Here is a 26936-nt window from a genome sequence, read left to right as displayed (position 1 = left end):
CGGGTTGATATTGCTCGAGTGTCTGGAGGGGGCCATATTGAACACCTCTGAACTTGTTTTTGAGTGAAAAAAAAAACCTTTTTAAATACTCTTTGTAATGATGTATAACAGAAGGTTATATTATGTTTCTTTCATTAAATACACATTTTTAAAGTTGTGGTATTCTTTTTGAATCACCCTGTATTTTAATAAACTACTGGGTACTGATTGTTACAAAAAATTATGAACAAAGGCATTCAAACATTTCTTCAAAATGAAGATGTAAACACTTTATTTGCACAGAATGTTTGTAAATAGACAACTCTGAACAAATCGAATTACTTATAATTAACACTAAATTATATCATTGAAAGAAAGCACCAGAATATTGTAATCAGTCAAGTGCTAGCAAGAACCACTGCATATATGATTCTGGTAAATTTGAAGACCAGAAAGACAACTCTTAGCATTTGGACACATTTGCTAGCATTACACATTACATTACAAACAACACATACAAATGAGGAAAAAACATGAAACTGCTATCTCCTTTTCTTTTTTATTAATTTTCTACATCCTTTGCCATACCATCCTGGGTTGCTGGGTTTTTTCGTCATGACTATTTTCTGGGTCAACGTTTCATCATAATCTTCAGCAGACTGAAAGCTGCTACCTGCTTTAGGTGTTTGTGTGTCCTGAAGTGTGTCACTAGATTCAATTTCTCCAATGTCACTACTGTCATCTGTATGTTGACAACATTCACAAACAGACAAGATTTTTTCATTCTTTGAGTCCTTACTAAGTTTGTTTATGTTCTTGAAATTAGGTACAGAAGGACGGTAAAATAAGCAAATATTGGAATTGAAGTTAAATTTGCAAAATACACACTTAGTATGACTCTTATTAAAATTTAGCTTGTTTTCCACTACTTTCCTGTTCACTTTATGTTGCGTTTTCAACACAGTGTACCTAGTTCTCTTTTTTCTCTGATTACGTGATAATTTACTTTTATACATATTTGTGGCATTTGATGAAACTGTTTTTAACCTTAATTCTCTGTCAGTTTCATGGAAGCTGCAGTAGCTCGAACTATTACAAAGACAATTATCGACAGTACAAACACAGTCGTTATCACGATCTAATTTGCTAGAAGAGATTTTGGCCTCAGGTGGAAGGCCACCGTGTAAATGACACTGCCTGTGGCACGAACTGAGCTTTGTTACGTGAGGACTATTATGAACATTGGAACTTACACCTTTATCACAAATATCACTTTTAATACTGAGCAAGGGCTTCAAATTAACACAATCTGTCCTCTCATCCTGGACAATTTGTTTACCACATTCCAAGATATATTTAAAATAATGTGAACTTACTTCCTTACATAAAGATCTATCAACTAATTGGAAAATTTTATCAGCCTGTGGCCTCTGGTTGCAGGTGCACACGTTATCTCTGTCTGAAGTGTTACCGTTACCTGCCGTAGAAGAATTTTTGAAAGCAACAAGATCACACTGCTTAACGGACATTTTATTAACGTTAAGCAATATTCTATGCAATTTGTCTGCAAAGTCACCTTTTTCTAGCAAGTCTGAATGAGTATTTTCAGACTTTGATAAATGACCTGCCTCTGCAGACAGTAGCTTATCAGATATTTTATCAAAATGACATGTACAACAATAAGACAATGACAACTTATACCAGTTATCGCCACCAACAAGATGCTCACCAAGTCTTAATTTCACACCTTCATAAACAATTTCTATTGGAGAATTTGTTTCCAATTCACCAACTTGTTCCTTGCAGATAATTCGGCAGTCATCAACTTCATTACCAGACTCAACACTAAAATAAAACAATGGCATTTTCTCATAAGCTACATACAAATTCTGGTCAGCACTCTTCATTGAATTATCGTCTACTGGAATTTCTACACTTGCATTTAATGCTGGAGAGTGTTTAATATTTTCCTTCCACTCTCTTCTCTCTTTAATACTGTACTCACCAGCACTGTTTATTGAACAGTTACTTTGAAGAAACTGACTGTGTTTATTTTTTATTGACTTAACTGGTAATACTGCAGTGTCAGCATTACCTCCCTCAAAATCAATATCACCACTTAAAATACACTTAGTATTAGACTCCTCCTTAGAAACTGTGTGATTTCCTGTGCTGGTGACTTGAGGTACACTGAGGCAAGACTTCGAAGTAGTGTGTTTTTCTGCTGGATGCAAAGGTGTGAAGTGGCCAAAAATGGGGTCTCTATCTTTGCTGTACACTGGGATGGACAGTTCCAAGTATTCCATCACTTTTTTCATAACTTCATCACATTTTCCTGTAATAAGAAGTTAAGGTCTTGATGAAAAACATTTTGATTCCTTTCTAATCAAAATTATTATTATTAATAATTAAAATTATCATGTATAACTATTTATAAGTAAAATAAAATCAATTATTATCATGAATACTTGTATCTAAAGTCATTAGTTATTACATACTGACATTTAAAATTATTCTTTGGAACTGAATTACATTTAGCATAGATTTCGACGGAAGAGGGCCTTTTGGCCGAAGGCTTAAATGTACAGCAGTCTTTACATTGTGTCTGCCTGTGCCTCAATGTCTCCTCTATATGAAGAGTAGTAATCTATCTTTTTAGTAATTTTGTTGTTATTCCAGCCTGGACTTCCCATTATTTCTGGTCTATTGCAGATACTACTTACAACACTGAAAAACGATATATTACTGTCATAGGTGCTCAGTACAAAGTACTATGTATGTGTGTAGTGGATGGACTGTGAGAAAGATGATCATACATCTGCTTCACAAGCTGTAATCTTAACCACATTATGTCACACATTAATGTAATTATTGATAACTTATGTAATCAGTATTATACTCTTATGAAATAGTGACGATAATGACAATGATTTTCTAAAAATAATTTTGTTTCATGAGTGAGAAACAATTGAATCATTTTGTTTTTACCCCTCATGGGGTAATTACTATCAGGTTGGGAAACACTGGCCTACACCGCATCATCTAGTAATGGTATCACTGCCCTACACCTCATCGCCTGGTAACAGATCACTGACCACCACTTTCTTAAGATTCTCATGTCAGCAGCATGCAAACAGCAGACCAGCTTTCCCATTTTAAAGACCCTCTTTGTCAGTGTCTTAATGAGAGCCCTTTCTTTCTTTTCCCGCTGTCAATAGTTTGTGATGCTAAGCAATAGTTTTTGATCCTAAGCTGTAACAATATGACAACCTGTGGGCTGTCCGGATCCACAGCTACACATTCGTACGACGATCCTTGTCTCTGAGGAAACTGGTTTAATTTGACCAGTAAAAGGAGGCAATTTATGTACCGTTAGAGGGCTTTCTCTCTCTGTCTGTCTGTAAATAAGCTCTTAAAGGAGTAGACAGGGCATTGTCCCCCATTGTGTTGTTCATGTAACTGGGTGTGTCTCTGCTGGCAGGCAGAAAAATGTCTGCAAAAGGACATGAAAACTCTTAACATATTTGCTAATGGATTGAGTCGTAGTGTGGTTTATCGTTCAGCATAATATTAATTAATTTCTGGAAGCAGAAATACAGGCAAGTCATTTTGTAATTGTCACTGTCCACTTTGCAACAATACTGACCGTTCTGTTGCCTGTCGTAACATATCATTTTCTGGCTACAGCTCTATGCTAGTCCACTGTCCTCCTGCAGTTTGCAAGGGCCAGTCATCGACTACATCGAGGTGGTTTTCTGACGAGTTGTTTGTTGAGCCCGGTGATGATTGACCGATCTGTCACTGTACCTCCTAAATGGGTGTTGGTTAAAGCTGAGTAGGTCCAGTAATTTCTGCTGCATGACCGAACTTTTCGGTCACCCCTTGCAGATAAAGGTATGAAAGTCCTTGCAGGAGGCAGCCTTACAGAAGTGCCGTAAGTGGGAGCAGGAAATGGCCAATGAGAAGGCCTAGATTCTGCTACCAATTCCGATTGGTCAGACGGACTAAAAGTCAAATAATTTTGTAGAGTGGGTTGGCCAGAAGCCCTTGTGGGATAGAGACTAGCATCGTGGGTCCCTGGGTTGATGTTTGTGTTTTAATGTCCCTAAAATGAAAGTCCCTAGTGATCCTTTGTAATCGATTAGGTTAGTTTTCAAGTAGGGGAAGCTACAGAGCTTTCAAAAGTGGACTCCCATGCACGGGTGTCCAGTTCAGATCAGGCACTTTCCTATTTTTCTTGGCGAGTTGGATTACTTAGTGTTGGACTGTTTGACAGAAAGAGGCCTTGGCGCAGGATTTAACTGCTTTTGATGGACTGGGCTAGAAATAATTGATGCCAATAAATTTCATTTGTTTTTGTGCAAATCTAAGTGTGACTCATTCTGTCACAGAGATTATCGGCAGAAGTTGCAGGGAAATGTCAGTGGTGAACATATTGTACTCCAGTCCAGCCTTCGGATCTCTGAGTGTTTCTGAAAGTAACTTGAGCGTTACAGGTTTTTTATTACTGAGATAGGAGGTAGTAAACATCTTGCGAGTCAAAGTGAGACTACAGATCCTTACTTAGACTGATTGGACACTAACTGTGCAGGTAATTAAACTGGATCCACCGATAAGTGTCCCCAATTAAGTCTGCAGAGCAGTACATCATGAATCAGTCTCGGGCACCGTTCACTGCCGAGGGCATGTGCATTCTGCTCGGGGAAAGCTTCGAGGACAGATGGAAGGTACGTTTCACCGGATGACACCTTATCAGGAATGCGATCACTGTGCTGAAAGTCACCTTAGACCTTTGGAAGCACCAATCGTCAGATGCACATCTGAGAGTGAGTGATTGGTTTTATGTTTTTCTCAGCTGTTTTTGCCATTAGTCCTACAGAGTGCTAGAATTTATGATGACGGTTTAACATTTTGGGAGATTTTGTGTGTTTTAACTTCTGTCTATTTTTTGACACAGCGAAACAAGAGAATTGTTGGAAAGCCAAATGAGTGTAAGAAAGAAGGAAATGGAGGAAACAAAATTGAAGAAAGAAATCTTGCAGCCATTTTGATTTCTGAAACCTAAGGTACTATTTTAAACCTGTGCTGAATGACTTACGCAGCATAATCTGGAAGGATACAGGAGAACTGAGGCAGCTTCTGGATGACGTGCTGAATAACAGGCTAAACAGCAACACTGAATGTATGAAAGAAAGAAAGAATAACAAAGAATTTAAACCATCAGTTGGGGCAAGTAAGAATATAAAAGTCAGTGCAAGAGAGGAAGACTTAAATGACAGAATTTGTGGCAAGGCAAGAGTAGATGACATTACTACCATAGTGGGCTATATAAAACCATCTGGGGGAAGCATAGCACCTAACCTGGAGTGAGAGGTCAGATAGTGATGTCCCACCGTAGAAAGAGTATTAATCAGCAAACTGGCACAGAAACTGAAACAGAAGAATCAGATAAAACTGAAAGATGGAATCTGATTTTGAAACTGTTGTAGCACAATCGGTTGTTCCTCAAGTTCTGGCTTAGGCTGATAATGAGCACTATTAGAAATGAGATATCTTCCAATGACAAAGCTAAAACAATTATATAAAGAATATGTGTATGTTTCAGAATGACACGGCCCTTTGCAAAACGATCAGATGAGTGAGGTTATGTTACCCATGCAAGAATTTGATGTGGTCTTGACTCTTGCATCTATGATTATTAATTTGGAAGCTGGAGAAGAGAGAGAGATGCCTTAATCAGGAGATAAATCAAAGATTAGTAACAAGAGAATTTCAACTCAAGTGTCAAGAGAGGAAGGTGTTGACGGAAACATTCCGTGCCATAAGAAAGGTAGGAAAATGAAAATGCAGGAACTGAAGGAAATAGTTTTTTACAAATATAGGGGGAATACAATCTTCAAAATTCTGAAGGAGGCAGGGGTAAAATACAAGGACCGAAGACTATTTACAATTTGTACAGAAACCAGATGATAGTTATAAGAGTCGAGGGGCATGAAAGGGAAGCAGTGGTTGAGAAGGGCGTGACACAGGGTGGTAGCCTATCCCCGATGTTATTCAATTTGTATATTGAGCAAGCATTAAAGGGAAAAAAAAAAAGAAAAATTTGGAGTTGGGATTAAAATCAATGGAGAAGAAATAAAAACTTTGAGGTTTGCCAACGACATTGTAATTCTGTCAGAGACAGCAAAGGACCTGGAAGAGCAGTTGAACAGAATAGTCAGTGTCTTGAAAGGAGGATATAAGATGAACACGAACAAAAGCAAAACATGGATAATGGAATGTAGTCAAATTAAATCAGGTGATGGTGAGGGAATTAGATTCAGAAATGAGACACTTAAGGTAGTAAACGAGTTTTGCTATTTGGGGAGCAAAATAACTAATGATGTTCGAAGTAGAGAGGGTATAAAATGTAGACTGGTTACATCAAGGAAAGCGTTTCTGAAGAAGAGAAATTTGTTGACATTGGGTATAGATTTAAGTGTCAGGAGGTCTTTAAGTATTTGTATGGAGTATAGTTATGTATGAAAGTGAAACGTGGACGATAAACAGTTTAGACAAGAAGAGAATAGAAGCTTTCGAAATGCGGTGCTACAGAAGAATGCTGAAGATTAGATAATAGGTAGAGCACGTAACTAATGAGGAGGTACTGAACAGAATTGGGAAGAAGGGATCAGTTGGTATGACACGTTCTGAGGCATCAAGGGATCACCAATTTAGTACTGGAAGGAAGAGTGGAGGGTAAAAATTGTAGAGGAAAACCAAGAGATGAATATGCTAAGCAGATTAAGAACGATGTAGGTTGTAGTAGTTACTTGATGAAGAGGCTTGCACAGGATAGAGTAGCAAGGAGAGCTGCATCAAACCAGTCTCTGGACTGAAGACCACAACAACAACAACAGGGGGAAACAAAAAGTGCAAATTAAATCTCAGAAATCACTATGATCCAGTGATGTGCTCGACCAAGAGCAACAGTTCAACTTGCTCAATTTTTTACTTGGCTGCAATTTAGGTGATACAAGTTTACAACCAAAAGCGATAGTAAACTGTTGATGAAACTTGATGAAAGCATAATTCACGTTACGTGTTGAATTGAACGAAGATAGTGAAGGATGAAGATGTGAATCCTGCCTGATGGCCCCTCTGACCAGCACTCTGCCAGACACTGCCCCCTTCTGAGCCCATTGATGATACTACTAAATGTTTAAATGTGCACTGAATATGCAATTGTGAGATGAAAGATGGACTGAGCATGTATTTTCTTGAAATTTCATGGTCAGGTCTTTACTAAATTCACAATGGTAATTTAGAGCAGAGAAAATTTTTTGCCAGGTGGTTTCCTCAACTTTCAATAGATGAACAAAAAAGCAACAATGACTGAGTTACTGACTTTCCTCGTGCAGTAAAAAAAGGTTGGTGAGGAGTTTTTGAACCACAATGTTACTGGTGATGAGATCTTGGTGTTGCATAGAAATCCAGAACAATATGCCAGTCAATGGAATGGCATCCTTTGACCTGCCAGGTTAATGCTGCTTCCTGGACTCTGGTAGGCATAGCGGCCCCAGATCGAATCCGCCTGGCAGGTTAGTGTGCCGGCCAGCCTCGATATGGTTTTTAGGAGGATTTCCACATCCCCCTAGGTGAATACTAGCTGGTTCCCACGTCCTGCCTCAGTTACATGACTTGCAGACATCTGAACACATTCACTCTCTTCCACGGATTACACTAGACGCACATATATGTGCGGATGGATGTGTGTGTGTGTGCGCGCGAGTGTATACCTGTCCTTTTTTCCCCCCTAAGGTAAGTCTTTCCGCTCCCGGGATTAGAATGACTCCTTACCCTCTCCCTTAAAACCCACATCCTTTCGTCTTTCCCTCTCCTTCCCTTTTTTCTGATGAAGCAACCGGTGTGTCTATCAACATACCAATGCTTTCGTTTGGTAAGTTACATCATCTTTGTTTTTAGATATATTTTTCCCACGTGGAATGTTTCCCTCTATTATATTCAAATTATATATATTGTCTGTTCTTTCGGACATGCTGAAGAGGCACAACATATATATAATTAAGGCAAGGATGGCCAATGATCTCTCCAGTGCGTATGCACACCAGGCCTGAACTCTTACAGGAATCGGCGCAGTGCCATAATTAATCAGGATAGTTGGCAAGGGGCACTACATTTGGAGAGAGTGAATACGATGAAAATATAGTTCTGACAGGAGCCGTGCTGTGGTAGTCTGTGCGTTTGCAATGACCACTGTGTCTGAATGGCATAGTGGTCAGAGCATCTGCCTAACACGCAGGAGACCTGCTTTCGAATCCTGGTCCAGCACAAATTTTTAACTTTCCCCATCGGTTTAAATCAACGCTCACTTGCAGCCAATGTCTATAATTCATTTGTGTCTTAATTCATGCCTAATATGAAGGAGACCCGTTTCCGAATCCTGGTCTAGCACAAATTTTCACTTTTCCCCATTGGTTTAAATCAATGCTCTCTTGCAGCCAATGTCTATAATTCATAATGGCTGCTGGATTAAAATGGTGTCTGTTCTTTTGAACACGTCCACATATATCAAGCATTTACATCGCTGTTGTGCCAGGTGCGCATTGCTCAACTTCGGCACGGGGCTCTGGGTTCGAGTCTTGTGTTTCACAGACATTATTTTCCTGCAATGCATTAAACATTTGTGTTTGCATTGAGATAATATTAATTATTTTATTTACCAGTCTCGTGGTCTCCACTGTTTAATTGTAAAGTACAGTACAACAAAAAGCTGCCCTATTGCATCACAAGTAAATACGTATAAGCTTCCAAACGGGGTAGCTTACATGTTCTTTAAACAAAAATAGAAAGGACAAAAGGAAAGAAACACAAAATAAGATCAGCTTTTGCTTGGTTACAGTGAGCACAATGGAGTTGTGACTTCTATGTTTACAATAAACCACATTTTCAAAAGGCGCTTGAAAAAAAGAGTAGCCTAGCAGAGCAATGTGAAGCACTGCCCCCTACCAGCAGGTAGGATCGACAAGCCCAATCTCTGCACAAGTGGCTAGCTGCATCATCCGGTGACACCACATGTTCAACATTTGTTGTCCACTCTTGGGGTTTCCCAACACCTGCGGGCCCCATGTGTCTCACATTAAATTACTTGCCTCACTGTCATCTGCGTCACTTCAGGGGCTTTTAAACATGAATGAGAATCACGCTTTATATCATTTTTTCTGTCATCTCCAATAGAGCCATGGACACAGTGTGTGGTAGGGACATGAAAACTGCAAATTCATAAATAGGCCTAATTTAAATTAACTACATCACTCTGTACATTCTTTCAATTATCAATTATTCTGAATGCATTGGTATAATTAGTTTGGCTACAGAGCATGTTAATTAGAAAATATCATTAATTGAAAACATTCATGCAGCACACCCTTGCAAATTTGGGGTTGTTCTCCAAGACATATTTTGGGACTCTGATCTACTCTATTCCAACAATTCAAGAATTTGCAGTTCAGAGAGGCTACCACTTTTCATTGTAAAGCCTGTCATAACAAATATGACATTCTGGACTTTGATTAAATACGGAGTGGTACAAGTGTTTTGGATACCTAATTTAATTAATAGCAAATCAGCTTTTGTGGTTCACTATCCAGCCAAAGTATGCATCACCCCTGAATTTTATCGTACATCAACTAAAATAAATGTGCATTTTTTTTAGAATTTTTGGAAGCTACCATTGTCCTTTGTATAATCTACGAGCAATCTGTAACAAATCTGAGTTTGTGATTTAGTTACTATAAATCAACTCGGTTTTTGAGTTTGCTAACAACTATAATTAATGTGAAGATGTTTTAACAAATTAGTAATTTTTAATGTGTGTTTTTGTGGTGCCTTAATACAAATCTTGTTTTGTTTATCTGCTTCAATTCTTACAGGAAATTAGCAACTTTTTAGCCCTACAGATTAAGAGATAATCAGCAGGTTTAAATTACAGTCCTTTGTTCACTGCCTTGTAATACGTTGCACTAGTCAAAATTCAGCCCCACTGTGAATGCTGCTCTCCAACACAGCACGAGTTGTCTGATGTTCGTGAGCTGCTGGAAATTGCCCTGACTACCACCAAACGATTGGCAGCTGCTGCGAATCTGTGTGTTGGAAGAGCTCCTGAGAGCAGTGTACCTATGATACATGTACCAGAGGCACATCAAGTACTATCCTCTTCTGTGAATCCTGTCTCCTCTGCAGAAAGTTCAGGATCTGTTATTACACATCCACTTGACTGCGAGTGGTGTGCCAATGGTACTTCTAGGCACCCTGTGCAGGGTGGGTGGGACCACAGAGGACTCAGGGTGTTGTAAGGATCCCACTAACCACCAAGTTTGAGGTGTTGTCTTTCACTGAAACTGACCCATTGGGACTCACTCATTGGGACTCACTTCACCTGTTGTGGAGAAACCTGTTTTGTCCAGTGTCAGGAGGGGGCAAACACAAAAGGGTAGGGTCTATTAATTGTCAGCAGTCCAAATGTATGGCGAATGATGCTGGCCATTAGGGAAATGGCAGCAAGGGACAGGAAAGGATACAATATGCACTCGGTGTGTACCCTGGGGGCTCATTCAACATGTTGAAGAGGCTATTCCAGCAGCCATTGAGGGAACACGGTACAACCAACAGCAGATTGTGGCACATGTTTGAACAAATGACGTCTGTCGTCTGGGTTCCAAAGTCATTCTTGGGTCAATCCAATGACTGTCAGAGATGGTTGAGAAGACCAGCCTTGCGTATGGAGTTTCAACGAAGCTCAGAATTTGCAGCATTGGCCCCATAACTGATTGTGAGCCTTTGGTTCTGAGTCGAGAAGAAGGAGTGAACCAGAGACTTCGAAAGTTCTGTGACAAGCTAGGCTGCGACTTTCTGGACTTGCGCTATATGGCTGAGACTTTAGGGTCCCCCTAAATAGGCCAGGTATGCACTAGTAGCTCATGGGTGGTAGGACATAATGGCTTCACGTCACATTGGTAACATAACCTTGACCTTCTCTGGGAGGGTATTCCCCTCGAAAGCCAGAATAAGGCACCAATATAGATGCGGTGTCTTTAGGACCCTTCAGATGCTGAGACGTTGCCAAGGCAATCACAGATTGGGTGGCAGAAGAAGCTTTAATCAACAGGGAGCCCGACCGTATCTTACGAAGACACTCCATTTCGCCAAACCTGTCCTCAACATTCTCCACAAAAAACAATGGCTTTGTGGCGGTGAATGTGTCCCCGTCCATCCTAGTACATACAAGGTAGTGGGGAAAGAGTTCCATTCCAAGACGGCAAGCCTGGCCCTTCTCCAAGTACAGAAAGGGCAACAGCCTCCAAGGGTGCGGGGCAAAGTCAGGACATGCGGGGACCAAGCAGCAATCGGTATTGTAATTGTAAACTGTCGAAGCTGCATTGGTAAAGTACCGGAACTTCAAGTGCTGATAGAAAGCACCGAAGCTGAAATCGTTATAGGTACAGACAGCTGGCTAAAGCTAGAGATAAATTCTGCTGAAATTTTTACAAAGGCACAGAAGGTGTTAGAAAGGATAGATTGCATGCAACCGGTGGTGGCGTGTTTGTCGCTGTTAGTAGTAGTTTATCCTGTAGTGAAGTAGAAGTGGATAGTTCCTGTGAATTATTATGGGTGGAGGTTACACCCAACAACCGAGCCAGGTTAATAAGTGGCTCCTTTTACCAACCTCCCGACTTAGCAGCATTAGTGGCAGAACAACTGAGAGAAAATCTGGAATACATTTCACATAAATTTTCTCAGCATGTTATAGTCTTAGGTGGAGGTTTCAATTTACCAGATATAGATTGGGACACTCAGATGTTTAGGACGGGTGGTAGGGACAGAGCATAGAGTGACATTATACTGAGTGCACTATCCGAAAATTACCTCGAGCAATTAAACAGAGAACCGACTCGTGGAGATCACATCTTGGACCTACTGATAACAAAAAGACCCGAACTTTTCGACTCTGTAAGCGCAGAACAGGAAATCGGTGATCATAAGGCCATTGCAGCATCCCTGAATATGGAAGTAAATAGGAATATAAGAAAGGGAGGAAGGTTTATCTGTTTAGCAAGAGTAATAGAAGGCAGATTTCAGTCTACCTAACAGATCAAAAAGAAAATTTCTGTTTCGACACTGACAATGTTGAGTGTTTATGGAAAAAGTCCAAGGCAATCGTAAAATGCGTTTTAGACAGGTACGTGCTGAGTAAAACTGTGAGGGATGGGAAAAACCCACTTTGGTTCAACAACAAAGTTAGGAAACTACTGCGAAAGCAGAGAGCTTCACTGCAAGTTTAAATGCAGCCAAAACCTCTCAGACAAACAGAAGCTAAACAATGTCAAAGTTAGCGTAAGGAGGACTATGCGTGAAGCATTCAGCGAATTCGAAAGTAAAATTCTATGTACCGACTTGACAGAAAATCCTAGGAGGTTCTGGTCTTATGTTAAATTAGTAAGTGGCTCGAAACAGCATATCCAGATACTCCGGGATGATGATGGCATTGAAACAGAGGATGACGCGCGTAAAGCTGAAATACTAAACACCTCTTTCCAAAGCTGTTTCACAGAGGAAGACCGCACTGCAGTTCCTTCTCTAAATCCTCGCACAAACGAAAAAATGGCCGACATCGAAATAAGTGTCCATGGCATAGAAAATCATCTGGAATCACTCAACCGAGGAAAGTCCTCTGGACCTGACGGGATACCAATTCGATTGTACACAGAGTACGTGAAAGAACTTGCCCCCTTCTAACAGCCATGTACCGTAAGTCTCTAGAGGAACGGAAGGTTCCAAGTGTTTGGAAAAGAGCACAGGTACTCCCAGTCTTCAAGAAGGGTCGTCGAGCAGATGTGCAGAACTATAGACCTATATCTCTGACGTCGATCTGTTGTAGAATTTTAGAACATGTTTTTTTGTTCGCGTACCATGTTCTTTCTGGAAACCCAGAATCTACTCTGTAGGAATCAACATGAATTCCAGAAACAGTGATCGTGTGAGACCCAACTCGCTTTATTTGTTCATGAGACCCAGAAAATATTAGATACAGGCTCCCTGGTAGATGCTATTTTCCTTCACTTCCGGAAGGCGTTCGATACAGTTCCGCACTGTTGCCTAATAAAGTAAGAGCCTACGGAATATCGGACCAGCTGTGTGGATGGATTGAAGAATTTTTAGCAAACAGAACACAGCATGTTGTTCTCAATGGAGAGACGTCTACAGACGTTAAAGTAATCTCTGGCGTGCCATAGGGGAGTGTAAGGGGCCATTGCTTTTCACAATATATATAAATGACCTAGTAGATAGTGTTGGAAGTTCCATGCAGCTTTCCGCAGATGATGCTGTAGTATACAGAGAAGTTGCAGCATTAGAAAATTGTAGCGAAATGCAGGAAGATCTGCAGCGGATGGGGCGCTTGGTGCAGGGAGTGGCAACTGTATTGCAAATACATAGAAAGAAGGATCCTTTATTGTATGATTATATGATAGCAGAACAAACACTGGTAGCAGTTGCTTCTGTAAATATCTGGGAGTATGCGTGCGGAATGATTTGAAGTGGAATGATCATATAAAATTAATTGTTGGTAAGGCGGGTACCAGGTTGAGATTCATTGGGAGAGTCCTTAGAAAATGTAGTCCACCAACAAAGGAGGTGGCTTACAAAACACTTGTTCGGCCTATACTTGAGTACTGCTCATCAGTGTGGGATCCGTACCAGATCGGGTTGACGGAGGAGATAGAGAAGATCCAAAGAAGAGTGGCACGTTTCGTCACAGAGTTATTTGGTAAGCGTGATAGCATTACGGAGATGCTTAGCAAACTCAATTAGCAGACTCTGCAAGAGAGGCGCTCTGCATTGCGGTGTAGCTTGCTGTCCAGGTTTCGAGAGGGTGCATTTCTGGATGAGGTATCAAATATATTGCTTCCCCCTACTTATACCTCCCGAGGAGATCACGAATGTATAATTAGAGAACATGCACGGAGGCTTTCCGGCAGTCATTCTTCCCGCGAACCATACGCGACTGGAACAGGAAAGGGAGGTAATGACAGTGGCACATAAAGTGTCCTCCGCCACATACCATTGGGTGGCTTGCGGCGTATAAATGTAGATGTAGATAGCCAGTGAAGGGAAGTCTGCAGGATCCACCCGAAGTGACAGCCAATTGAGAGCGATCAAATTTTTCACCACTCCTTGGCATACACGGGGAGGAAAGAGCTCAGGTATCAGTAGTGTGATCCTTATTTTATCAGGGGGCTCAGCCATATGGGTACATAAAGCCTCACCACATGGACGGGCTACACGTGCTGGTGACTTAATGCGGCAGAGGGGCTGCAGCAGGGCAGGAAAAGGTAAAGGAAGGGGAGGAGAAGAATCCACGCCATAGACGCTAGGGAGGGAATTCGCCCTCAAATGGCTCACTCTAAAGACAGAAAATTTAGAAGTGGAGGTCAGACCGTGAGGGGGTCCAAACACCAATATGGATGAAAGAGAAAAATGAAAGAGGAACAAAATTGCAGGGAATACAGGAAACCAGGTGGATAGCCAGGTAGACATAAATTAGAACACCGAGAGAAGGGATAGGAGGAGGCAGTGGGAAAGGAGTGAGGATGGGGGTTGGGAGGGGCACAGTGATGGAAATGCAGCCCAAGAGGGAAGAACGTGCCCCTTGTGCACCACACACAAACTCATGAAAGAACTGTGAGCCCCCTGGCGGGGAGTTGCTGGCTGAAAAGTCTTCTGAATCTGCTTGGAGCATGTATCCCATCTTTTCCAGAAGATTGTGCATAGATGCTCAATATCTGGGCCTGACAAGGTGTGTGCCTTGGGGGCAAGTGTCTTTAGGACTCTGTTCTTCTGTACTGGATGATGACAGGTGCCAGGTTTAAAATACATACTGTGGCCGAACGACCGATGTAATCTCTTTTTGAGAAATACATCCAGAAATGACAGCTGACCATCCTTCTCCAGTTCCGTGGTGGTGGTGGCGGCACGAGATAAGTTGTCACAGAAACTCACTGGACCTCTTCCTACAATGAGACCAGACCACAATGGTATCATCCACATACCTGAAAAAGCATGTGGATTTGTATCTAGCTGTCTCTAAGGTGTCATCCTCAGATTTCTCCACAAATAGATAGGCAACCACTGGAGATGGGCAGCTTGCCCATGGCCCCTTGTTCTGTCTGCTTGTAATATTGTCTCCCATACAGAATATATGTTGAAATCAATATATTCCTGTACAGGTCCATCAGAGAATCATCAAATTTTTCTGCAGTCAGTTCCAGTGAGTCTTTCCCTGATATCTCAGTAAATGGGAAGACCACATTAAAACTGACCATTATACCAGATACCGTGATACGCAGTTGCTCTACACAGCACAATAAGTCCTCCAACTTGCAGGTGTGGTGAACACACTTCCCCGCATATAGGCACACCTGTTTCTTCAAATACGTAGCTGCTGAGTACGTCAGTGTGCTGGTCTTACTCAGAATTGGGTGTAGCAGCACACCCTATTCATGTACTTTGAGTCCTTACAGTCACGATAGAACTGGCACTCTAGTTGTGGTTTGACAACCTTGATAGTCATGCCTGTTGCATTCAGCTTTCATTTGCTTACAGAAATACCAGCTAAGTAAATATTCTGTTTCCTGTATTAACTTGCTCGCTAATCATTTCTGCCCCTGTCCAGCTCTCCTACAACACGGTTACCTCATCACTCTGTAGCCCATCCCTCCTTACCTGTGCACAAAGCCTTATACAACACCTGGCGATGAGATCTACTACTTACACGAGGCTGTCTTCAAGTTAACAAGTGATTGCTTACCTCCCGTACTGTCACCTTTTTGCTTGTTTTTTGCTGTTATTCATTGTTCTGCGTAACCAGTGCTTGTTTTGCTTGTGCTCTGTATGTTCTAGGTTCTGAGGGTGCTGCAACTGCAACTTGTTTTTGCTTTATCTGTGCTTCATTGTCTTGCTACTTTCGGTTTTTGCTGTTCGTATATTGCTCGTTTCATAATAGCTACTGTGCTGCAGTCACCTGCACCACCAGATTCTTAAATACTTGAACCTTTCCTTCCAACAGGTTCTGAAGATTCTAGAGTATTAGGATTCCTGGGAAAGTGCAGCACACAGTTTTGAAGTAGCTCCTGTTTGTTCATTACACATCTGCAACAAACTGGCCTCAGAGCCGGCTCGCAACCAGTGATGCAGCCACCCACAGTCACAGTGTGCACAATAACACGTGTTGCGTCTGGCACAAGGCGTGAAGTCGTGCCCTCGCTGTAATGCACAGCACGTGCTTGCCGATCTTGCCACCTCACATGAGGTTACTTGCATTTTTGTGACAAACGAGAACATGAACAGTCTGTGCGCTTACAGAAGTTTGAAGCACCCCCATGCTATCTGCTATTCCTTCACACAAATGTAAGTCACAAAAGTGTGCAATGTATTTGCCAAACTCCATAGTGTCATTAATGCAAAACAACAGTGCAACAGCCATTCAAGAAAGACTCCCAACTCATCTGCAGTGTTATGTGAAAACAACAAACTCTTTGTGCCTCTTATCACTGCTGGACAATCACTCCATTTGCAACTTGACACTGGTGTTTTGTAGACTGTCAACATATTCCTGTCTTAGGCACCTTTAGACTTCCTGCAACTTTCCGCAGTTTGACAGACAGATTTCCTCAAGAAACAGTGCTAATATTTTTGGTCTTACCTCTTTTGATTTGTTTGTATAAAGCATTCAAGACAAGGTGTTTTCTGTTTCTTCCTTTGATTCTTGGGACAATGTTGTTCAGTTATGTGCAGCATTCGAGGATTTATTTTCTGAGGGTTACGTAAAACCAATAATCTTGCTGCCCATGTCACACTGAAGGACAATGCACAGCCAAGTTGTGGTAGAGCATATCCTGCCCCTCAGACTCTTCGAGAAATGATGGCTCAGGAACTTAATGCTTTGCAAGACACTGGAGTCTTACACCCATTCATGCCAGTCAGTGGGCATCTCCTCTTGTTACTATAAAGGAGCTGTCCAGCAGACTCAGGCTGTGTGTTGATTTTAAGAAAACTAAATTCTCCAATAGTCAGTCACTGACAGTTATACCTTGCCATGCCCTAGAGAATTGACGGATAAATTGGATGCCGCTTGTCACTGTTCCACAACTGATTTGGGTGACATTTTCTTGCAAATACCTCTGTAAGAGCAGTCGCAAAAAGTGTATATCATTAACACTCATCTGGGTCTCTTCAAATTTTTGATGTGGCCATTTAACAGTGCTTCCGCACCCATCATATTTCAGTATTTCCTGGAGCAGATGATTGCCAAAGTTCCTCTTTGCTCAAATTATTTAGAGGACATTGTCATCTCCGGTCACACTCCTGGAGGACACATCAGCATTCTTTGCACTGTGTCCAACTGCCATCTGCAGCCTGTCTTAAATGTAACAGAGACAAATTGTGTTCTTTCAGACTGAACTTGAGTACTTATGACAGGTAATTAATAACCAGGGTGTTCGTTCATTGCAACCACAGTAGCTTGCTATCCATGACCTTTAATCCTCGTGAAACATGCAGAAATTGCAGCTTTGCTAGGGAAGCTTAAGTATTACAACCGATTTATTCCTAACACCATTCAAATTGTGGCTCCCGTGCATTGTTTGTGCAAGAAGGCTGTTGCTTTCATTTGGTTGCAAGAGTGTCAGTCTACTTTCCAAAATTTGAAATATGCTTTGTTTAGTGACCTTGTCTTGTTCATTTTGATCAAGTCTAACCTGTGGTCTCGGCTGTGGATGCTTCCTGTTACAGCATCAGTGCAGTTTTGTCACACAAATTTGATTCTGTTGACAGGCCAATTGCCTTCACAAATTAAAAAAGAGGCTCTTGCCATTTCTTTGGTGTCACCAAGTTTCATAAATATGTTTCTGACAGAAAATTCTACTTTGTGACGGGCAATACCCTCTCCAATCTTTGTTTAGCCCTTCACAGTCAGTCCCAACTAGCACAGTACAGAAGCTGCAATTGGGGGCTGCTCTTTTGTCAAACTATCAATATGAGACTGTGTAACAACCCACTTCTAAGCATTCCAATGCAGATGCTCTTTCTCACCTCCCTGTTACCGTATTTACTTGAATCTAAGCCGCACCTGAAAAATGAGACTCGAAATCAAGGAAAATAAATTTTGCCGAATCTAAGCCGCTGTGAAATTGAGACTCGAAATTCAAGGGGAGACAAAAGTTTTAGGCCGCATCTCCAAATCGAAACACAGTTGGTCTATTTTAATATGAGACACAATTTAGGTTAATATGAGACACAATTTAGGTCGAATGAATGACAATACAACTACAATAGTTTGGTTCGAGTCGTAAGCTTAGCAGTTAAGCTTTACCAGGTAGTCAGCACATTTTCTTTAGGTGTTTACATCACTCTAAGCTGAAAATGCGTTACTGTACTGTGTCATGCATTGTTTGTCTCATTCTGATACTGCGTGTTTACGGCCTGTCGCCGCTCACGGCATGGCTTGCTTTTGTGCGCGCTAGCGCTGAGAGAGAGAGAGAGAGAGAGAGAGAGAGAGAGAGAGAGAGAGAGAGAGAGAGAGAGGAATTGTCTCATTAGTGAAACAATGGCAAGAGACTGCTATTTGTTGTTACTTACTCTGCGACTTTCTTAGATAATGATCAACAAGAACCAAATAATAGACTGTGTATGATAGATGATGTTCTGAACGAGAGTTTAGCGAAAATTTTTCTCCGTTTGAAAATCTTTGCAGGGCCGAGCTTCATTTCTGACTGTATCACTATTAGGCATAAGAATAATATGAGTATAAACATGACATGATATGTATATTCTTCCGTGTTTGCTATTGTCTCACTCTAGTTTCGTAGTTTATTGGGCTGACAGGATTTAAATGAGATAGCAGCAAACACGAAACAATACATGGCAAAATGTTTATATTCCTATTATTCTTATGGTGAAGAGAATACTGCATGTAAGTCACAATTCATAAAAGTTCCTCTTAGCAACTCTCTCTTCTCATAGGTAGGAAAAAATTCAGAATGTAGAGTTGGCCATATTGACAAACATCCCAAACAGTATTGCCAGTCGGATTTTCGTAGTACATTGAAATGTTGCTACATTCGGAGATGAACAATACGGAATTTGTATTTATTTCATTGGATAATGTTCGAAAATGCAGTGGTCGAAACTTGGGGCGGAGAAAAAAAGCCCGTCTTCCACCTTTTTTTAAATTTATTTAATGACGCAGAGGTTTTGGTGCCAGTATTTATCTTTGTGCCTACAAAGCATGCCTATGTAGCGCTACATATATTCGACGGCAGAAGTTAATTGTGGCGGCACCCACCAACATTTCTGAGAACTTCCGCCTGCTGTGCACTCGATTCTAAGCTGCAGGCGGTTTTTTGGATTACAAAAACCAGAAAAAAAGTGCGGCTTAGATTCGAGTAAATACAGTAGTCCAGTTTTCCCCAAATTCGACAAGTCCTCTGCTTCTTGTTGCTACATAGATGCACAAGGCATTGATGCTTTGCATAGCTTTCTGCGTAATCACCAGAAAATTGCCCAGGCCATAGTAGCAGATCTCGATTTGCAGATTCTGTTGCACTGTATCCGCACTGGTTGGCTGCATTCAGCCAGACAGGTTTTAGCTCTGTGGTTCACATTTATTTTGCCTGTCGGCATGCCCTTGCATTTCACAAGAGTGTCATTTTGCTTCTCCGTATGTTGAGATTCCCCAGATGTACTTCATTTGTTACACTAAGATCACTAGGGTGTTGTCCACACCAAACAGTTGGCATGAAATCAATTGCACTCGGCACCGTTTGGATGTGCAAATTGAACAGTTGACTTCTCAGTGCCAACCATGTGCAGAACATAAGTCAGCTCTGTCTCAGCAGTTTTTTGCATGGCTCAAAACTCAAGAATCTTTGCAATGTTTGCACTTTGATTTCACGAGTCCACATGTTGGCTCATCAAGATCGTTGATGCTCTTGGCAAATTTACCTTGTGGTTCCTATGCAGTCTACTGCAGCTCGTTCCACAATCCACAGGTGTTGTCATCAATCTTTTGCCTCGATGGATTGCCCGAAGTGGCTTAGAGTGACAATGAACCTCAATTTGCTGCTGTCAACTGTTCAGTTTTCTACTGCCTCAGGCATCAAGCACATCACGAGTGCACAATTCCGCCCACAATCCAAAGGTGAAGCCAAATGATTGGCACCAACATTTAAGCAACAGATGGGCAAACTTCATGCCTGTCACACATGGGATCAAGCTCTGTTGCAATTCATGTCTTCCTCTTGCTGCCAGCTTTGTGACGGACAATCCCCAGCAGAGTTGTTATGTGGACAGTGCCACTGCACCTTGCTTGTGTTGCTGCACGGTGGATGGAGCTCACTCTACCCAGATAGGCATGGTATCACACTAATGATTCAGGCTTTTACAGATTGTATGGCAGATTGAGGCGAGGCTCACTGTGATGCCACCATAATCAAATTCGTCCTTGTGAATTGCACGATGCTCTGACAGGCATTGTACTTTCAGATTCCATGCCTGTCTGGATGCAGCAGATCAGGGCATATGCCGGTGCATAGGTGGGAGCTGGCATCAGCCTCAGTTTCTTCTCCCGTCTCCTCATTGCCATGTACATCCCCCCTCCCCAATTGTTGTTCACTTATCTAGGCTATATGAAAATGGTTAGGAGGTTTAGGAGGGAGGGGCATGGTATCACCTGTTGATACCACCCCATAGGATTCACAGAAACAGAATTGCAAGTTTCTGGGTTGCACAGGATCTGGTGGGCCCAATCCTGTGTGCCCGGTGAGCCAAGCCTCCAGCTGTCACCGCAGTATAGAATGGCCAGCAGCCGCGATATGGCCAGTTTATGCTTGGAGCCACTTTACTACGTGTTGCTATGCAGATGCTGTCTAGTCAACAGTTGTGCTGCATTACAGGGAGCCTCTTTCTTATGGACACTGTAAAAGCTATACTGTTTCGTACTGCATAATTTGTAATGCATTAATTTGCCTGGAGAAATACAAATTAAGTAAATCTTCATTTTTATGTATTAACTTTCTGATTAATAATTTCTGCTCCTGTCCAACTTTCATACGATTACAGTTGCCATACCACTCTGCAGTTCACCTCTTCTCACTGTTCTGCATGAAGTTATGCACAACAGCCTGACTTACTTTTCATGCTGTCATTCAATGATTTTTTTCAGTTTTGTATTCTTTGGTAACTCCTCCTAGACCACGACGGTAAGCTCTTTACACTAATCATCATCATCATTATTCCAAACTCTACCCCTCACCGGTCCTTTCCCTTCACCCCTCTTCCTTCACCTTCAGCCACTGGCTCCAAAAGCTTGCAAACTGTAATACCTTTTATATGTGTGTTCTCCTGCCACTTTTTGGTGAGTAGATTTTTTATCTGTCCAACTACATTATACATAGAGAAATGAATGAAGTATTGAGCTACAAAAATTTTAGTCAACTTATCCACTGAGGTGAAGAATCTAGTGGATAAAAAAATTAACTGCAAACACAGAAACTGGATTCATTATATTTGCTTGACAACTCCTCCTACTCCATAGAATTTTTAAAAAGGTGTAATTTTATCATGAATGTGTGTGGGTCTGTGTGAATATAGTCAAATATAGGCTACATCACAGTGAGTAAAAAAGAATTACTGGTAGCAAAGATTAATGCAAAAGACTACTCTGCATGTGGTCTGTGTGGTGTTATATTTTTCAATTACGAAGAACATTATGGGTGTAAACTAAATAGTTCCACATTACAGTGAGGCATCGGATTTATTGTCCCGGAAACAGGCACACAACTTACCATCATCGAATAACTCTAAGAAGTGCTGCCCAATAAGAACTTCAAAAACCACCGACATTTTCGACAGGTAACACACTATCTCATTTTAAGACACTTTCAATTCATGCCTTGAAAATGACAGCAAGGAGGGTGTCACTTGTCAAAATATTGGGAGACTTTGACAAATTTATGTGGCTGCATTCTTGCAAGTTACTACAGAACAGTAAATGCTGGGAAAAGCTTGAAGTTCACAATTCACAAACTAATTCCTTCTTCTTGGGCAATATGTCAAAAATTATAGTTATGTCACTCATAACAAGTGCACGCCTGTGTATGTTCAAATGGTTCAAATGGCTCTGAGCACTATGGGACTCAACTGCTGAGGTCATTAGTCCCCTAGAACTTAGAACTAGTTAAACCTAACTAACCTAAGGACATCACAAATATCCATGCCCGAGGCAGGATTCGAACCTGCGACCGTAGCGGACTTGCGGTTCCAGACTGCAGAGCCTTTAACCGCACGGCCACTTCGGCCGGCGCCTGCGTATGTCTTAGGATACAAATTCCCCATCAGTGAAGGCTCGAATATTTTCGCACACTATTTATGATGAACAAAAACAGTTTTCTTTTTACAGCAGAAGTCTTTAAAACTTTATTACATGAAGTTGTCATCACTGCTATCCGATTCTGTGTCTGAACCATCTGATTGTAAATTTCGTTGGCTTAGTAGATGCAGTTTTACAATGTTTTAAGGAGTTGCAAACAGCTGAAAGCAAAGGGAAACTACAACCGTAATTTTTCCCTAGAGCAAGAAGCTTTACTGTATAGTTAAATGATAATGGGATCCTCTCGGATAAAATATGACAGAGGTAAAATAGTTCGCCATTCAGATCTCCAGGTGGGGACTACTCAGGAGGATGTCGTTATCAGGAGAAATGAAACCAGCATGCTACAGATTGGAGCATGGAATGTCAGACCCTTAATCGGGCAAGTAGGTTAGAAAATTTAAAAAGGAAAATGGATAGGTTAAAGTTAAATATATTGAGAATTTGTGAAGTTCAGTGGCAGGAGGAACAAGACTTCCGGTCAGCTGAATACAGGGTTATACAGGTAAACTACTATGAAAGCATAGTGAACACATTATTGCAGGTAAGATAGACACGAAGCCCATGCCTATCACAGTAGTACAAGTTTATATGCCAACTAGCTCCGCAGATGACGAAGAGATTGATGAAGTGTATGATGAGACAAAAGAAATTATTCAGGTAGTGAAGGGAGATGAAAATTTAATAGTCATGGGGGACTGGAATTCGATAGTAGGAAAAGGAAGAGAAGGGAAAGTAGTAGATGAATTTGGACTTGGGGAAAGGAATGGAAGAGGAAGCCGACTGGTAGTATTTTGCACAGAGCATAATTTAATCATAGCTAACTCTTGGTTTTAGTATAGTGAAAGAACATTGTATATGTGGAAGAGACCTGGAGACAAGGAAGGTTTCAGATTGATTATATAATGGTAATACACAGGTTTTGGAACCAGTTTTTAAACTGTAAGACATTTCTAGCAGCAGATGTGGACCCTGACCACAAGTTACTAGTTATATCATGCAGATTAAAACTGCAAAATTGCACGATTTTACAGAGATGGGAGCTCAATAAACTGAAAAACCAGAGGTTGTAGACAGTTGCAGAGGGAGCATTAGGGAATGATTGATAAGAACAGAGGAAAGAGACAGTAGAAGAAGAATGGGTAGCTTTGAGAGATGAAACAGTGAAGATGGCAGAGGGTCAAGTAGGTAAAAAGACAAAGACTAATAGAAATCTTTGGGTAACACGACATATTTAATCGATGAAAGGAGAAAATATAAAAATGCAATATATGAAACAGGTGAAGCACCTAAAAAATGAGATCGACAGGAAGTGCAAAATGGCTAAGCAGGGATGGCTAGAGGACAAATGTAAGGATGTAGAGGCATGTATCACCAGGGATAAGATGGATACTGCCTACAGGAAAATTAAAGAGACCTCTGGAGGAAAGAGAAACACTTGTATGAATATCATAAGTTCAGATGGGAAACCATTCCTAAGCAAAGAAGAGAAAGCAAAAAGACGGAAGGAGTATATAGAGGGTCTGTAAAAGGGAGATGTACTTGAAGGGCAGTATAGTGCAAATGGAAGAGGAAGTAGATGAAGATGTAAAGTGAGATACGATAATGCATGAAGAATTTGACAAATCACTGACAGACTTAAGTCAAAACACGGCCCTGAGAGTAGACATTCCGTTAGAGCTAATAATAGCCTTGGGAGAGCAAGACATGACAAAACGCAGCATGTCATTCTCAATGGAGAAAAATCTTCCGAAGTGAGAGTGATTTCAGGTGTGTCACAGGGGAGTGTCGTAGGACCGTTGCTATTCACAATATACATAAATGACCTTGTGGATGACATCGGAAGTTCACTGAGGCTTTTTTGCGGATGATGCTGTGGTATATCGAGAGGTCATAACAATGGAAAATTGTACTGAAATGCAGGAGGATCTGCAGCGAATTGACGCATGGTGCGGGGAATGGCAATTGAATCTCAATGTAGACAAGTGTAATGTGCTGTGAATACATAGACGGACAGATCCCTTATCATTTAACTATAATATAGCACGTCAGCAACTGGAAGCAGTTAATTCCATAAATTACCTGGGAGTACGCATTAGGAGTGATTTAAAATGGAATGATCATATAAAGTTGATCGTCGGTAAAGCAGATGCCAGACTGAGATTCATTGGAAGAATCCTAAGGAAATGCAATCCAAAAACAAAGGAAGTAGGTTACAGTACGCTTGTTCGACCACTGCTTGAATACTGCTCAGCAGTGTGGGATCCGTACCAGATAGGGTTGATAGAAGAGATAGAGAAAGATCCAACAGAGAGCAGCGCGCTTCATTACAGGATCATTTAGTAATCACGAAAGCGTTACAGAAATAATAGATAAACTCCAGTGGAAGACTCTGCAGGACAGACGCTCAGTAGCTCGGTACGGGCTTTTGTTGAAGTTTCGAGAACATACCTTCACCGAAGAGTCAAGCAGTATATTGCTCCCTCCTACGTATATATCTCACGAAGAGACCGTGAGGATAAAATCAGAGAGATTAGAGCCCACACAGAGGCATACAGACAGTCCTTCTTTCCACGAACAATACGAGACTGGAATAGAAGGGAGAACCGATAGAGGTACTCAAGGTACCCTCCGCCACACACCGTCAGGTGGCTTGCGGAGTATGGATGTAGATGTAGATCTCTTCCTTCTAGTGAGTAAGATGTACAAGACATTTGAAATACCCTCAGATTTCAAGAAGAATATAATAATTCCATTTCCAAAGAAAGTAGACGCTGACAGGAGTGAAAATTACCGAACTATTAGTTTAATAAGTCACAGCTGCAAAATACTAACTCGAATCCTTTACAGAAGAATGGAAAAACTGGTAGAAGCTGACCCCGGGGAAGAATCAGTTTGGATTCAGTAGAAATGTGTAAATACTGACCCTACACCCTCTCACAGAACACAGGTTAAGGAAAGGCAAACATATCTTTATAGCATTTGTCGACTTAGAGAAAGCTTTTGACAATGTTGACTGGAATGCTCTCTTTCAAATTCTAAAGGTGGTAGGGGTAAAATACAGTGAATGAAAGGCTATTTAAAATTTGTACAGAAACCAGATGGCAATTGTAAGAGTCAAGGGGCACGAAAAGGAAGCAGTGGTTGAGAATGAAGGATTGTAGCCTTTCCCCAATGTTATTCAGCCTGTGTATTGAGCAATTTGGAGTAAGAATTAAAGTCCAGTGAGAAGAAATAAAAATTTTGAGGTTTGCTGATGACATTTTAATTCTGTCAGACAGTAAAGGACCTGGAAGAGCAGTTGAACGGAATGGGCAGTGTCTTGAGAGGAGGATACGACATGAACATAAACAAAAGCAAAACGAGGATAATGAATGTAGTCGAATTAAATCAGGTAATGCTGAGGGAATTAGATTTGGAAATATGATACTTAAAGTAGTAAGTGAGTTCTGCTATTTGGGAAGAAAAATAACTGATGATGGTTGAAGTAGAGAGAATATAAAATGTATACTGGCAACGGCAAGGAAAGCGTTTCTGAAGAAGAGAAATTTGTTAACATCGAGTATAGATTTAAGTGTCAGGAAGTCGTTTCTGAAAGTATTTGTGTGGAGTGTAGCCATGTATGGAAGTGAAACATGGACAATAATTAGTTTAGATAAGAAGAGAACAGAAGCTTTCGAAAGGTAGGGCTACAGAAGAATGCTGAAGATTAGATGCGTAGATCATGTAACTAATGAGGAGATACTGAATAGAATTGGAGAGAAGAGGAATTTGTGGCACAACGTGACTAGAAGAAGGGATCAGTTGGTAGGACACATTCTGAGACATCAAGGGTAACCAATTTAGTACTGGAGGGAAGTGTAGGGGTAAAAACCATAGAGGGAAGCCAAGAAATGAATACGGTAACCGGATTCAGAAGGATGTAGGTTGCAGTAGTAACTCAGAGATGAAGAGGCTTGCACATGATATAGTAGCAAGGAGAGCTGCATCAAACCAGTCTCAGGACTGAAGACAACAACAACAACAACAAGTTGCTTCCTGCCTTAGTAGAATTTTTGAAAAATGAAGTAAATTCTTCCATTAACTAGAAGTTACAGTGTGGCTGCAGAATTATGATTTTTTTGTGGATGTCACTGGAAAGTTAGAATATTTAACTTGGAGCATCAACGCAAGGATAAAGGTATTGGTAGAACAATTTCATATGTTGTGTCATTCTCAAAAAAACTGGAAATGCGGGAACAAAAATCATATCCAAGGTTAATTAAGAATAAAGTACTTTGCCTGTAAGAAAGAAATCCTCGACAAGTAAGGATCTTCAACAGCAAATACATTGACATTCTTCCTAATACGAGAAGTCAATTCACCAAGTTCTTCCAAGATTTTAAAAGCATTTCAATTGTTGCACCGTTTGTCAAATTGTATTTTAGAGAGATTGATGCTGATGATTTCTTTACTTGTGCCATGAAGCATTCTG

General features: G+C 41.0%; 1 protein-coding gene across 1 annotated transcript in view; it reads right to left on the bottom strand.

Annotated features, from left to right (window-relative positions):
- Nucleotides 1-254: 254 nt before the first annotated feature.
- LOC126161298 (uncharacterized) overlaps nucleotides 255-26936 on the bottom strand; it is a 211512-nt gene continuing 184830 nt past the window's right edge. The window contains exon 7 of the mRNA XM_049917042.1: nucleotides 255-2314. Within this exon, the coding sequence (XP_049772999.1) occupies nucleotides 522-2314 (1793 nt within the window). The 3' untranslated portion in view covers nucleotides 255-521. The remainder of the gene's footprint in view (nucleotides 2315-26936) is intronic.

This window comes from Schistocerca cancellata, chromosome 2 (genome assembly GCF_023864275.1).
Source record: "Schistocerca cancellata isolate TAMUIC-IGC-003103 chromosome 2, iqSchCanc2.1, whole genome shotgun sequence".
NCBI classification, from domain to species: domain Eukaryota; kingdom Metazoa; phylum Arthropoda; class Insecta; order Orthoptera; family Acrididae; genus Schistocerca; species Schistocerca cancellata.
This window is presented reverse-complemented; position numbering and strand designations above follow the sequence as displayed.